The sequence below is a fragment of the Procambarus clarkii genome, chromosome 43, assembly GCF_040958095.1.
Source record: "Procambarus clarkii isolate CNS0578487 chromosome 43, FALCON_Pclarkii_2.0, whole genome shotgun sequence".
Taxonomy (NCBI): Eukaryota; Metazoa; Arthropoda; class Malacostraca; order Decapoda; family Cambaridae; genus Procambarus; species Procambarus clarkii.
Genome location: NC_091192.1, coordinates 6,005,455 through 6,018,959, shown reverse-complemented (window position 1 = coordinate 6,018,959; position 13,505 = coordinate 6,005,455). Strand labels below are relative to the sequence as shown.

The 13,505-nt window shown below is 44.5% G+C and overlaps 1 protein-coding gene across 6 annotated transcripts in view; it reads left to right on the top strand.

Annotated features, from left to right (window-relative positions):
- Nucleotides 1-13,505, top strand: part of LOC123756005 (rho GTPase-activating protein 45) — a 975,988-nt gene that overhangs the window by 657,416 nt on the left and 305,067 nt on the right. For all 6 annotated transcript variants that reach the window (XR_011221956.1, XM_069300005.1, XM_069300006.1 and 3 more), the window contains one exon: nt 11,730-11,811. Coding sequence is in view for 5 of the 6 variants with exons in the window: in XM_069300005.1 (XP_069156106.1) it covers nt 11,730-11,811 (82 nt within the window). In the remaining variant the exon portion in view is untranslated. The remainder of the gene's footprint in view (nt 1-11,729; nt 11,812-13,505) is intronic.

The following is a 13,505-nucleotide window of genomic DNA, read 5'->3' as shown; positions in this document are numbered from 1 at the left end:
ACCTAACCTATCTCTATAGGCTAGGTTAGGTTAGGTAACCGAAAAAGTTAGGTTAGGTTAGGTAGGTTAGGCAGTCGAAAAACAATCAATTCATGAAAACTTGGCTTATTAGGCAAATCGGGCCTTGCATATTAGGCTGAGAAGTGCGTTCTGGCTACTAGGTACGACATATATATACATATATATATATATATATATATATATATATATATATATATATATTATTAAATATGACCGAAAAAGTAAGATTAATAATTCTAACACGAATTTTCTCAATATTGCTTATATTTCTTTTCACTGTTGATGGTAACTGAAAAATCAATTCTCCAAAATTCATTTTTATTTCTAGTCTGACGCGACACTTGAACGCGTTTCGTAATAACTTATTACATTTTCAAAGACTTTAGTTTACACACACACAACTATAACTAAACAGAGTTTAAATAGCATCGATTTTATACCTGCATTTGGATGAGGTGATATGTTACAACAGTTTTGGATGAGGTGAAAACAAATTTTCAACACAAGACAGAACACGAAAGACTGGTTATAATATTTTGTAAGTTAAAGGGAAGAATGGAAGTAAGTGCAAAGGGCTTATTGGCTCATATTTCTTGATGCTTCTATATTGGTGCGGAGTCTTGAAGTGGGTAGGATATAGTTGTCTCTTCGGAGGTTGCATGGCATTTCACCTTCCTTCTTATGAGGTCTTCAACGAAACCATTGGAGAAGCCGTTGTTGACTAGGACCTGCCTTACCCTACAGAGTTCTTCATTGACTTGCTTCCATCCTGAGCTGTGGCTGAGAGCACGGTCGACATAAGCGTTGACGACACTCCTCTTGTACCTGTCTGGGCAGTCACTGTTGGCATTGAGGCACATTCCTATGTTTGTTTCCTTAGTGTAGACTGCAGTGTGGAAACCTCCGCTCCTTTCCATGACTGTTACATCTAGAAAGGGCAGCTTCCCATCCTTCTCCATCTCGTAAGTAAAACGCAACACAGAATTCCGCTCAAATGCCTCTTTCAGCTCCTACAGATGTCTGACATCAGGTACCTGTGTAAAAATGTCGTCAACATAATTGCAGTATATGGCCGGTTTCAAGTTCATGTCGACTAAGACCTTTTGTTCGATGGTACCCATGTAGAAGTTCGCAAACAGGACACCTAGGGGAGAACCCATGGCGACCTGCTCCTATTACAAACACAACTCATAGACCAATAATAAAATTGATATTTTATTATTGGTTATTTTCTTGTTTTATTTCATGTCATGCCAGTCAAGTTTCATTTAATTTGGGAAGTTTACATAGGTTCCTTACATTGTGGTCTGGGTCTACTGAGGTTGTGGTTGTGGTCTGGATCTACTGAGGTTGTGGTTGTGGTCTGGATCTACTGAGGTTGTGGTTGTGGTCTGGATCTACTGAGGTTGTGGTTGAGGTCTGGGTCTACTGAGGTTGTGGTTGTGGTCTGGATCTACTGAGGTTGTGGTTGTGGTCTGGGTCTACTGAGGTTGTGGTTGTGGTCTGGATCTACTGAGGTTGTGGTTGAGGTCTGGGTCTACTGAGGTTGTGGTTGTGGTCTGGATCTACTGAGGTTGTGGTTGTGGTCTGGATCTACTGAGGTTGTGGTTGTGGTCTGGATCTACTGAGGTTGTGGTTGAGGTCTGGGTCTACTGAGGTTGTGGTTGTGGTCTGGATCTACTGAGGTTGTGGTTGTGGTCTGGGTCTACTGAGGTTGTGGTTGTGGTCTGGATCTACTGAGGTTGTGGTTGAGGTCTGGGTCTACTGAGGTTGTGGTTGTGGTCTGGATCTACTGAGGTTGTGGTTGAGGTCTGGGTCTACTGAGGTTGTGGTTGTGGTCTGGATCTACAGAGGTTGTGGTCGAGGTCTGGATCTACTGAGGTTGTGGTCGAGGTCTGGGTCTACTGAGGTTGTGGTCTGGATCTACCGAGGTTGTGGAAGGTCGTGGCCTTGATGACTGTAATATAAGAGGAACTACACTAACCAACAAGGATATACCAGAAGTACTTGTTTGGATGAACCAGTGCAACTAAAGTGCTCCAGGGTGTGCTTGTCTGATATGAGACAGATCAACTTTATCAAATATACTTTGATCAGTAAATATTAATTCCAAGACTACTAAATCTCTGAGAAGACTAGCAGCGGATCTCCAAGTTGGTAGTTCATTGATAGGAAATCGAGACTGCTGTCGACATTGCTCTCCCACGTGTTGTTGTGACCTGGTCTCCCGCGTGTTGTTGTGACCTGCTCTCCCGGGTGTTGTTGTGACCTGCTCTCCCACGTGTTGTTGTGACCTGCTCTCCCACGTGTTGTTGTGACCTGCTCTCCCACGTGTTGTTGTGACCTGCTCTCCCACGTGTTGTTGTGACCTGCTCTCCCACGTGTTGTTGTGACCTGCTCCACACGTGTTGTTGTGACCTGCTCTCCCACGTGTTGTTGTGACCTGCTCTCCCACGTGTTGTTGTGACCTGCTCTCCCACGTGTTGTTGTGACCTGCTCTCAAACGTGTTGTTGTGACCTGCTCTCCCACGTGTTGCTGTGACCTGCTCTCCCACGTGTTGTTGTGACCTGCTCCACACGTGTTGTTGTGACCTGCTCCACACGTGGTGTTGTGACCTGCTCTCCCACGTGTTGTTGTGACCTGCTCTCCCACGTGTTGTTGTGACCTGCTCCACACGTGTTGTTGTGACCTGATCCACACGTGTTGTTGTGACCTGCTCTCCCACGTGGTGTTGTGACCTGCTCCACACGTGGTGTTGTGACCTGCTCCACACGTGGTGTTGTGACCTGCTCTCCCACGTGTTGTTGTGACCTGCTCGACACGTGGTGTTGTGACCTGCTCCACACGTGGTGTTGTGACCTGCTCCACACGTGTTGTTGTGACCTGCTCCACACGTGGTGTTGTGACCTGCTCCACACGTGTTGTTGTGACCTGCTCCACACGTGGTGTTGTGACCTGCTCCACACGTGTTGTTGTGACCTGCTCCACACGTGGTGTTGTGACCTGCTCCACACGTGGTGTTGTGACCTGCTCCACACGTGGTGTTGTGACCTGCTCTCCCACGTGTTGTTGTGACCTGCTCTCCCACGTGTTGTTGTGACCTGCTCTCCCACGTGTTGTGACCTGCTCCACACGTGTTGTTGTGACCTGCTCCACACGTGTTGTTGTGACCTGCTCACCCACGTGGTGTTGTGACCTGCTCCACACGTGGTGTTGTGACCTGCTCCACACGTGGTGTTGTGACCTGTAGTGCGGGCGCTTTAGGCCTGCCAGCACCGGGGATCCTCACCTAAAAGTGCTTGCAGGGATGAGCTAGGCTCCTATGCTCCGCCTTTCCAGCATTCTTACACTAATGCAATTATTCGGTTCCTGGTGTAGTTAAGTTTTTATTTTTGTATTTAATGAGCTTTAACGATTTCGTGTGTACTCGCCTAGTTGTGTTTGCGAGGGTTGAGCTCTGGCTCTTTGATCCCGCCTCTCAACCATCAATCAACTGGTGTACAAATTCTGGAGCCTACTGGGTTCTATCATATCTACATTTGAAACTGTGTATGGAGTCAGCCTCCACCACATCACTGCCTAATGCATTCCATTTGTTAACTTCTCTGACACTGAAAAGTTCTTTCTAAATGTGTCTGTGGCTCATCTGGGTTCTCAGTTCCACCTGTGTCCCCTTAATTTAAATTTTGCCACGAGGGGCGAGTTTATTGGGCAGCGCCACTCATCCTGTGAGTGGACATACCGCCATAGCAGCATGTACAACACTCCCCAATAGGAAGAAAACTCGCTGGGTTGTTCATCCTGTCACTTGTAGCCAGACACAGCTGGGACTTGCTTAACTGTCTCAAGTGAACAGCTCCTCAAACAAGAAGATTAACATCTATCAACCCTTGAAAGCTTACGTTATCTTGCGGGTGCAAAATGGGGAAATCTTTTAAGAACAGCATCAATATTTGACAAATAGTGTTTTCCTAACTCAAACAATGTGGGGTTTATTATTCTACACATAATTATGATGTCTCTCAGGTGTTCACATTCACGTAGATAGTGGTCAAGGCGGTGTCCGTCACTCTCATCACAGATTCTGCAGCTTCGCTGATCAACAGTTGTTTCGATTCCGTATCTCCATGGATATTTGTATCCAAGACGGATTCTCGCTATTACTGATTCTCTCCCTCGTCCTCCTCCTCTTCGGCCATAATGATTGGGATTGCCAGCTGCAACCATGTTGTACCATCGTACAGATTCACTGGTTTGTGCTTCTATCCTCCTTTCCTCAGTTACCTTGTCACGGTGATGTTGCCTGACAATACCTCTAATTTGTAGTAGAGTCTTGGGTATGAAGTATTCAATATGGTCTCCTTCAGCGCCTTCAGCAGCCAGCACATCTGCTCGTTCATTCCCACATATTCCAACATGGGAGGAGATCCACAGAAACTTGATGACTCTTCCCTGATCGGTAAGTACTCTCACAGCTCTCTTAATTTCAGCGACTATTGCAAGATTTTTTGCCCGATTTTTATTTAGGCTTTGAAGTGTTGCTTTTGAATCGGTGCAAATCACTGCACCATTAGTGTTCCGTTCAAGAAACCTTAACGCCATAACAATGGTAGTTAGCTCTGCTTGCGTTGAAGAGGCATAGTTCTCAATACGCGCTTTTTCTTCATTTCTGCGTTGGAAAGCATTATCCTTATTTACAGTATATGCTGCACCAGCCGTGCCATTGACAGGATTAGATGACCCGTCAGTGTAGATGTGATCTAGTTCATCTCCGGCTTCTATATAAATTTCATCGAGATACTTGTGCCTCATTTCTTGTGGTATCATGTTGGATTTTTTCGTTGCCATTTTATTGATGATAATCCTGCAAGAGTCATCCTCCCAGGGAGGTAACCTCTCTACAGGCAGGAGCTCACGGGCTTGCTCAAGTAGGTGTCCCCTTGTTCGTGTTCCTCACGTGCTAAAGAGTTTGTCTTTGTCCACCCTGTCAATTCCCCTGAGAATTGTATATATGGTTATCATGTCTCCCCTTACTCTTCTGTCTTCCAGGGACGTAATGTTTAGCTCCCGTAGCCTTTCCTCATAACTCATGCCTCTCAGTTCTGGGACCAATCTTGTGGCACACTTCTGAATCTTCTCTAACTTTGTCTTGTATTTAATTAGGTACGGACTCCAGGCTGGAGCTGTGTGTGTGTGTGCGTGCGTGCGTGTTTGTGTGTGCTCACCTAGTTGTGCTTGCAGTGGTTGAGCTCTGGCTCTTTGGTCCCGCCTCTCAACCGTCAATCAACTGGTGTACAGATTGCTGAGCCTACTGGGCTCTATCATATCTGCATTTGAAACTGTGTATGGAGTCAACCTCGTGTGTGTGTGTGTGTGTACTCACCTAGTTGTACTCACCTAGTTGTGTCTGCAGGATCGAGCATTGACTCTTGGATCCCGCCTTTCGAGCATCGGTTGTTTACAGCAATGACTCCTGTTCCATTTCCCTATCATACCTGGTTTTAAAATTATGAATAGTATTTGCTTTCACAACCTGTTCCTGAAGTGCATTTCATTTTCCCACTACTCTCACGCTAAAAGAAAACTTCCTAACATCTCTGTGACTCATCTGAGTTTCCAGCTTCCATCCATGTCCCCTCGTTCTGTTACTATTCCGTGTGAACATTTCGTCTATGTCCACTCTGTCAATCCCTTTGAATATTTTATACATTCCTATCATGTCCTCCCTCTCCCCTCTTCTTTCTAGTGTCGTAAGGCACAGTTCCCTCAGGCGCTCCTCATACCCCATCCCTCGTAGCTCTGGGACGAGTCTCGTTGCAAACCTCTGAACCTTTTCCAGTTTCATTATATGCTTCTTCAGATGGGGACTCCATGATGAGGAGGCATACTCTAAGACTGGCCTCACGTAGGCAGTGTAAAGCGCCTTAAATGCCTCCTTACTTTGGTTTCTGAATGATGTTCTAACCTTTGCCAGTGTAGAGTACGCTGCTGTCGTTATCCTATTTATATGTGCCTCAGGAGATAGATTAGGAGTTACGTCCACACCCAAGTCTCTTTCGCGCGTCGTCACAGGTAGGCTGTTCCCCTTCATTGTGTACTGTCCCTTTGGTCTCCTATCTCCTAGTCCCATTTCCATAACTTTACATTTACTCGTGTTGAATTCCAGTAGCCATTTCTCTGACCATCTCTGCAACCTGTTCAGGTCCTCTTGGAGGATCCTGCAATCCTCATCTGTCACAACTCTTCTCATCAACTTTGCGTCATCCGCAAACATCGACATGTAGGACTCTACGCCTGTAAACATGTCGTTAACATATACAAGAAATAGAATTGGTCCCAGCACCGATCCTTGTGGTACTCCACTTGTTACTGTTCGCCAGTCCGACTTCTCGCCCCTTACCGTAACTCTTTGGCTCCTTCCTGTTAGGTAGTTCCTTATCCATGCTAGGACCTTTCCCCCCACCCCCGCCTGCCTCTCGAGCTTGAACAGCAGTCTCATGTGCGGTACTGTATCAAAGGCTTTTTGGCAGTCCAGAAATATGCAGTCTGCCCAAACATCTCTGTCCTGTCTTATCCTCGTTATTTTATCATAGAATTCCAGAAGGTTTGTTAGGCACGATTTCCCTGTCCAGAACCCATGTTGATGTTTGTTCACAAACCTAATGTTCTCCAGGTGTGCAACCAGTCGTAGCCTCATTATTCTTTCCAGTATTTTACAGGGGATGCTTGTCAGTGATACAGGTCTATAGTTAAGTGCCTCCTCCCTATCACCTTTCTTGAAGATCGGCACGACATTTGCCTTCTTCCAGCAACTGGGCAATTCTCCCGACATAAGTGACTCATTAAAGACCCTTGCCAGAGGCACGCTGAGGGCCTGTGCTGCTTCTTTTAGTATCCACGGTGATACTTTGTCTGGTCCAACTGCTTTAGTTGCATCTAGAGTTGTCAACTGTTTCATTACCTCCTCTGCTGTCACCTCCATATCTGATAGTCTTTCATCTAGGGTAACCCCTTCCAACAATGGGAGCTGCTCAGGCTCGGTAGTGAACACTCCATGGAAACTGGCATTCAGTGCCTCGCAGATTTCCTTGTCACTTTCAGTATATGCCCCCTCTGTCTTCCTTAGTCTTGTCACTTGGTCGTTCACCGACATTTTTCTTCTGATATGACTGTGTAGTAACTTAGGTTGTTTTTTCGCTTTGATTGCAATATCGTTCTCATAGTCCCTTTCCGATGTTCGTCTTATGTTAATGTAATCGTTCCTAGCTCTGTTGCATCTGATCCTGTTGTCCTCTTCTGTCCTTTGTCTTCTGTACTTCCTCCACTCCCGCCTGCTGGCCATTTTTGCTTCCTGACACTGTCTATTAAACCATGGGTTATTATATTCCTTCTTATTTTTTCCCTTTACTGTTGGTATAAATCTCTCTTCGGCCTCCTGGCATTTCTGTATGACTAGGTCCATCATATCTTGGACTATTTTTCCTCTAATTTCTTCCTCCCACTGCATTTCACCCAGATAGTCCCTTATCCTCTTATAGTCCCCTTTCCTGTAGTCAACTCTCCTTTCCCAGATCTCTTGTCCCATGGTCATAAGTTTGAATTCCATCATGTAGTCGAAGACTAGGACACAATGGTCACTGGCCCCTAGAGGTATTTCATGCTCTAAATTCTCGATATCTTCTACGTTCTGGATGAAAATCAGGTCTAATAGGCTGGGTGCATCTCCTCTTTCCCTTGTGTCTTCCTTCACATGTTGTGTTAGGAAATTCTTGTCTATAACATCTACTAATTTTGCTCCCCACGTTTTGTCCCCTCCATGGGGATTCCTTGATTCCCAATTTATCTCTACATGATTTAGGTCCCCCATGATGAGCAGCTTTGCTCTCATTCTGTGGGCTAGTGTTGCTGCCTTCTGCAGTTCGTCTATACATGCCTTGTTGTTGTCATCATACTCCTGCCTGGGTCTTCTACTGTTTGGTGGGGGATTGTAGATTACCAAGATCACAATCTTCCTTCCATCTACTGTCAGAGTTCCATGTATGAAGCTTGTGCACTAATTGGTAACCCGATTTTCCAGGTCTTCAATTTCCATTTCCGCTTTATTAGGAGTGCCACTCCCCCTCCCTGTCTCTGTGTCCTCTCATTTTGTATCACTTGGTACCCTTCAGGTATGATTGCATCTGAGATCATGTCATTAATTTTAGTTTCCACAACTGCAACTATGTCAGGATCTGCCTCACTCACTCTTTCTTTTATCTCTTCCGCTTTATTAGATACCCCATCAGCATTGGTGTACCAATCCTTGAGATTCGTCATGGAAACTCTTGTACCAGAGTTCTCCCTTTCTCTGGGGGTCTGGGGGGATCTGGTGGGTGTCTGCAGGCAGGGGGTCCTGGGGAATTTGGGGGGTGTCTGGGGGGATGACTGGGGGCGGTGGAGGATCCGGGGGGTGTCTGGGGGGGGGGGGTCCGGGGGGTGTATGAGGGTGAAAGAGGTCGGGAGGGGTGCTTGGGGGGGCTAATGGGGGCTGGGCTTCTACGAAGGTAGGTAGGAGGGTCTGGGGTAGGGCCTGGGTAGGTAGATCTGGAGTAGGAAGGGCATACTGGGTCTGAAGATTAGGGAGGGTCTGATAGGCATAGAGGGGTTGGGAGATAGCGTAAGGTTGGGAGTCAGATAGAGGTTGAGAGGTTGGGAGGGGGGAAGGATAGAGAGGGTGGGGGGAACCTCCCACCCCCCTCGCAAGGGTGGGGGGTCACATGGAAGGAGAGGGGATGAGGAGGGGTGAGGGCTGGGTAGGTTTTGGGGGTTTAGGGGATGAGGGCTGGGTGGGTTTTTGGGGTTGAGGGGATGAGGGCTGGGTGGGTTTTTGGGGTTGAGGGGATGAGGGCTCGGTGGGTTTTGGGGGTTGAGGGGATGAGGGCTGGATGGGTTTTGGGGGTTGAGGTGATGAGGGGGTCCTTGGAATGTGGGACGAATTTGACTGCAGTGGGGTCAAGAGAGGTGTTGGGGGAGATAAGCAGGGGGCAGGGAGGGCTGATTTGGGGAGGGAGTGACCTGAGAAGCAGGTGTGAGCTGGTTAGCATGGGGTGGATTAGCACTGGGGTGTGTAGCTATGCTCAAATGGGAAGAGTTGTATTGTTGTTTGCTTGCTCTGTGGGCTATCTGCTCCTCCTTCATCATGAATTTGTCAATATATACATTGTAGTAATTCTTGCTACCTCTGAGTAAGTGTTTGTGATGCAGTATGTAATCCACTGCCTCTTCGTTAGTGAACTGTACCAGGACAGGTCGTTTCCTGTTACAGTTGTATGGCCCAATGCGTCGGTGGACTTGCACCTTATTCCCTGCCATATGGGCTCTCATGTCTCTCAAGATCCCCTGTAGCTCCCAATCTTCAATCTCCATCCTTTCCTGCCTCGATGGTGCCCTGGCTTCAAGCAATCCATGGATTATGATTGTCCTCTTCCTCAGTTCAGGGTCATGCTGGTGGCCCCCCTCCCTGGCTGACCCCCACCCCTCCCACTCCCGCTACTCCACCTACTACTACTCCCCCTTCCCCTGCCAAGCTTCCCTTATTCCTGCCAAATTCATTAGTAAGCCTAGTTATTTCTCCTTGCCATTCTACCCTGCTCTTCCTGATTTCCTCTTGAATATAATCCATAAACTCTTGTTTGAGTCTTTGAACCTCGTCCTGTATCTTATTAAAGATTTCACTTTTAATCCCCTGGATTAGATCATCTATCCAAACATCCCTCTTCTCTACAAATTTCCCAATCATATTCTCCACAAACCTATCTTCTTCTTCAATCATAATACTGCTGGACCTAGACGCCCTTCCTGACCTAGTCATTGCTATAATGCAACCTTACCCACAGGGGTTCCAAGTATCTTACCGTCCTGCTAACACAGTAGGTGAGTGAATCTCCAAGCGTCGTCCCACGTGGTGTTGGGAAGGTTGCTGCCGGAGGTGAGGTCACGGTCAGAGGTCGGTGAGGTCTGCTCCACACTGCACACTGCCACAGTACTTCATCAACTATTTTCAATTACGCTACTTATACTGCTTTTCTTCACTACCTTATGGCTTTGGTCAAAACCCAAGGTTTTTTTCATTCACTTGTACACACTTTTTCACTTCGAAGTTGCCTGATTACCCCTCCCACTCCACTAGTGAACCTGGAGCTCCCATCCCGCGTCCACCCAACACGATGGTCACCACACAAGTGTGTAATTACCTAAGTGTAGTTTCAGGATGAGAGCTATGCTCGTGGTGTCCCGTCTTCCCAGCACTCTTTGTCATATAACGCTTTGAAACTACTGACGGTCTTGGCCTCCACCACCTTCTCACCTAACTTGTTCCAACCGTCTACCACTCTGTTTGCGAAAGTGAATTTGTATGTACTGATCATATCACCTCTTTTTCTTCTGTCTTCCAGTTTTGGCATATTTAATGCCTCTAACCTCTCTTCGTAGCTCTTGCCCTTCAGTTCTGGGAGCCACTTAGTAGCATGTCTTTGCACCTATTCCAGTTTGTTGATGGGCTTCTTAAGATATGGGCACCACACAACAGCTGCATATTCTAGCTTTGGCCTAACAAAAGTCGTGAACAATTTCTTTAGTATATCGCCATCCATGTATTGTGAGCCGCGTCCTTCACTATACTCGGAGATCTATGGTGAGCCGCTGTCCTCCACGGGTCCGTCTAATTACCCAAAACTTCCTAGCTTTGCATACTGTTACTCTGAATTAATAAAATTGTTTAACGAAATTAAAGGAAACTAAGAGGCAGGTGACGCCACAGGAAGTCGACGATCCAAACGACAATGTTGTGGCTTTGGGTAAATAGATGGACACAATTTCGTTATAAAATTATATTATTTAAGAGTAAAAATATGTTTTTTTTTCAAGTTGTACATTCAGCACCAACATTCTAGTGAGTAAATATATAATTTCTTCATTACTTGCGTAATGCTGGGAAGCTTTGGGTAATTAGACGGTCTCGGGTACGAGTATTTCCTGACATTTCTTCGACTCGTTGAAGTTTCCAGCCTGCACTATGTCCTCTAGTAGTCACATGGTCCGTCTAGCAGTTAACTCTACAATAAGAGAGAGAATTGCCTTCAAGATGCAATAGAGGGCCCATTAAAAGAGGCTCTGAACGGTTACCCCCCCCCCCTTTAATGCATTTCATGATTGCAATTATTAGTGAATACATACAGAGGGCCGTGACTGAATGGAGAGCGCTTGGGACTCGTAATCCTAGGGTCCGGGCTCGATTCCGGCCGCCGGCGGAAACAGATGGGCTGAGTTTCTTTCACCCTGATGCTCCTGTTACCTAGCAGTATATAGGTACCTCGGAGTCAGACAGTTGTAACGGGCTGCTTCCTGGGGGGGGGGGGGGGTTGCAAAAATAGTAGTTAGTTACAGTTAACTGACAGTTGAGAGGCGGGCCGCAAGAGCAGAGCTCAGGCCCCCGGAATCACAACTAGGTGAATACATACTCATTAGGTCTGAAACTGGTGCTGAAGGGAAGTATTTCTTAAACATACTTGGCGTAATTAATTTTGGATAATTGACTTGAACTTCATGATTCTTTGTTAAATATTTAGAACCCAACAAATTTTAGTCATATATTATATACAGACTTTAATGTTATTTAAATATAAGTTTTGTCATCTATGACTGACTAATATGTTGGAATGTGTTGCAGGGTTCAGTTATGAGGACGAACAGGCCGACCCCACGGCCTTCCTGGAGGCCATCGACCAGCTGGCTCTAGCCTTCTCCAGTAGGTAAGTACCCCCCTTCAACATGCTCCCCCTCCCTCTTCCCCAACGACCTACTCCAGCACCCCCACCCTATCCAAACCCATTATTATACTATATATATATATATATATATATATATATATATATATATATATATATATATATATATATATATATATATATATATATATATATATATTGTGTTGTTTGTTAACAAACAACACAGAAATCATCGATTGATACAGCGACAGCAGCGTGCTTGACATCTGCGAGGCACTACACATCAAAAAGTCAACACCAGCAATCAACAGCCAATTAATGCACAACTATATTCTACCCACTTCAAGACTCCGTACCAATATAGAAGCATCAAGAGGAAGTATAGGCCAATAGCCAATAGGCCCTTTGCAGTTACTTCCATTCTTCCCTTTCACTTATCCAATTTATTCCCATTGAACCGTGTTCTGTCTTGTGTTGGTCAAAAGTTTGTTCACCTCATCCAAAACTATTTCAACATATCACCTCACCCAAATGCGAGTATATAAGACAAGCTTTTTAGCGTTAGAATTAGTAAAACTCTGTTGAGTGTTTTCAGGTTACAGTTGTGTGTGTGTAAACTAAAGTCTTTGAAAATGTAATACTGTATTATATTATATATATAATATTATGTATAATATATATATATAGTCTATTATATATATATATATATATATATATATATATATATATATATATATATATATATATATATATATATATATTATATATATATTATATTATATATATATATATATATATATATATATATATATATATATGTCGTACCTAGTAGCCAGAACTCACTTTTTGGCCTACTATTCAAGGCCCAATTTGCCTAATAAGCCAAGTTTTCTTGAATTAATATATTTTTTCTAATTTTTTTCTTATGAAATGATAAAGCTACCCATTTCATTATGTATGAGGTCAATTTTTTTTTATTGGAGTTAAAATTAACGTAGATATATGACCGAACCTAACCAACCCTACCTAACCTAACCTAACCTATCTTCATAGGTTAGGTTTGGTTAGGTAGCCGAAAAAGTTAGGTTAGGTTAGGTTAGGTAGGTTAGGTAGTCGAAAAACAAATAATTCATGAAAACTTGGCTTATTAGGCAAATTGGGCCTTGCATAGTAGGCTGAGAAGTGCGTTCTGGCTACTAGGTACGACATATATATATATATATATATATATATATATATATATATATATATATATATATATATATATATATATATATATATATATATATATATATATATATATATATATATATATATATATATATATATATATATATATATATATATATATATATATATATATATATATATAGTATAATATTAGTGTGTGTACGTGCTAGAAAAGCCACAATGAACGGATAGGTTATTATATATTACTGCGGGCTCACCATAGCCCGTGCTATTGGAACTTTTTGTTCCAGGTAGCGAACCTTAAACAACAAGGAGGATAGGTTATCTGAGTATGCTTTTGGGCTTGCAGCCGTCCTGAGAGTATTGCACAAATTAGTGGAAGAAAAGACCCGGCGGCAGCCGAAATGGGGAGAGGCTGAAGGAAGTTCTAAGGTGTCAGTGAAGACGGAGGAACAGTCAGCCCAGAACAAGGAGATTTCGTAAGAAGGCAATATGAGACGTTAACAAAATAGGAGCGGAAGAGGGGA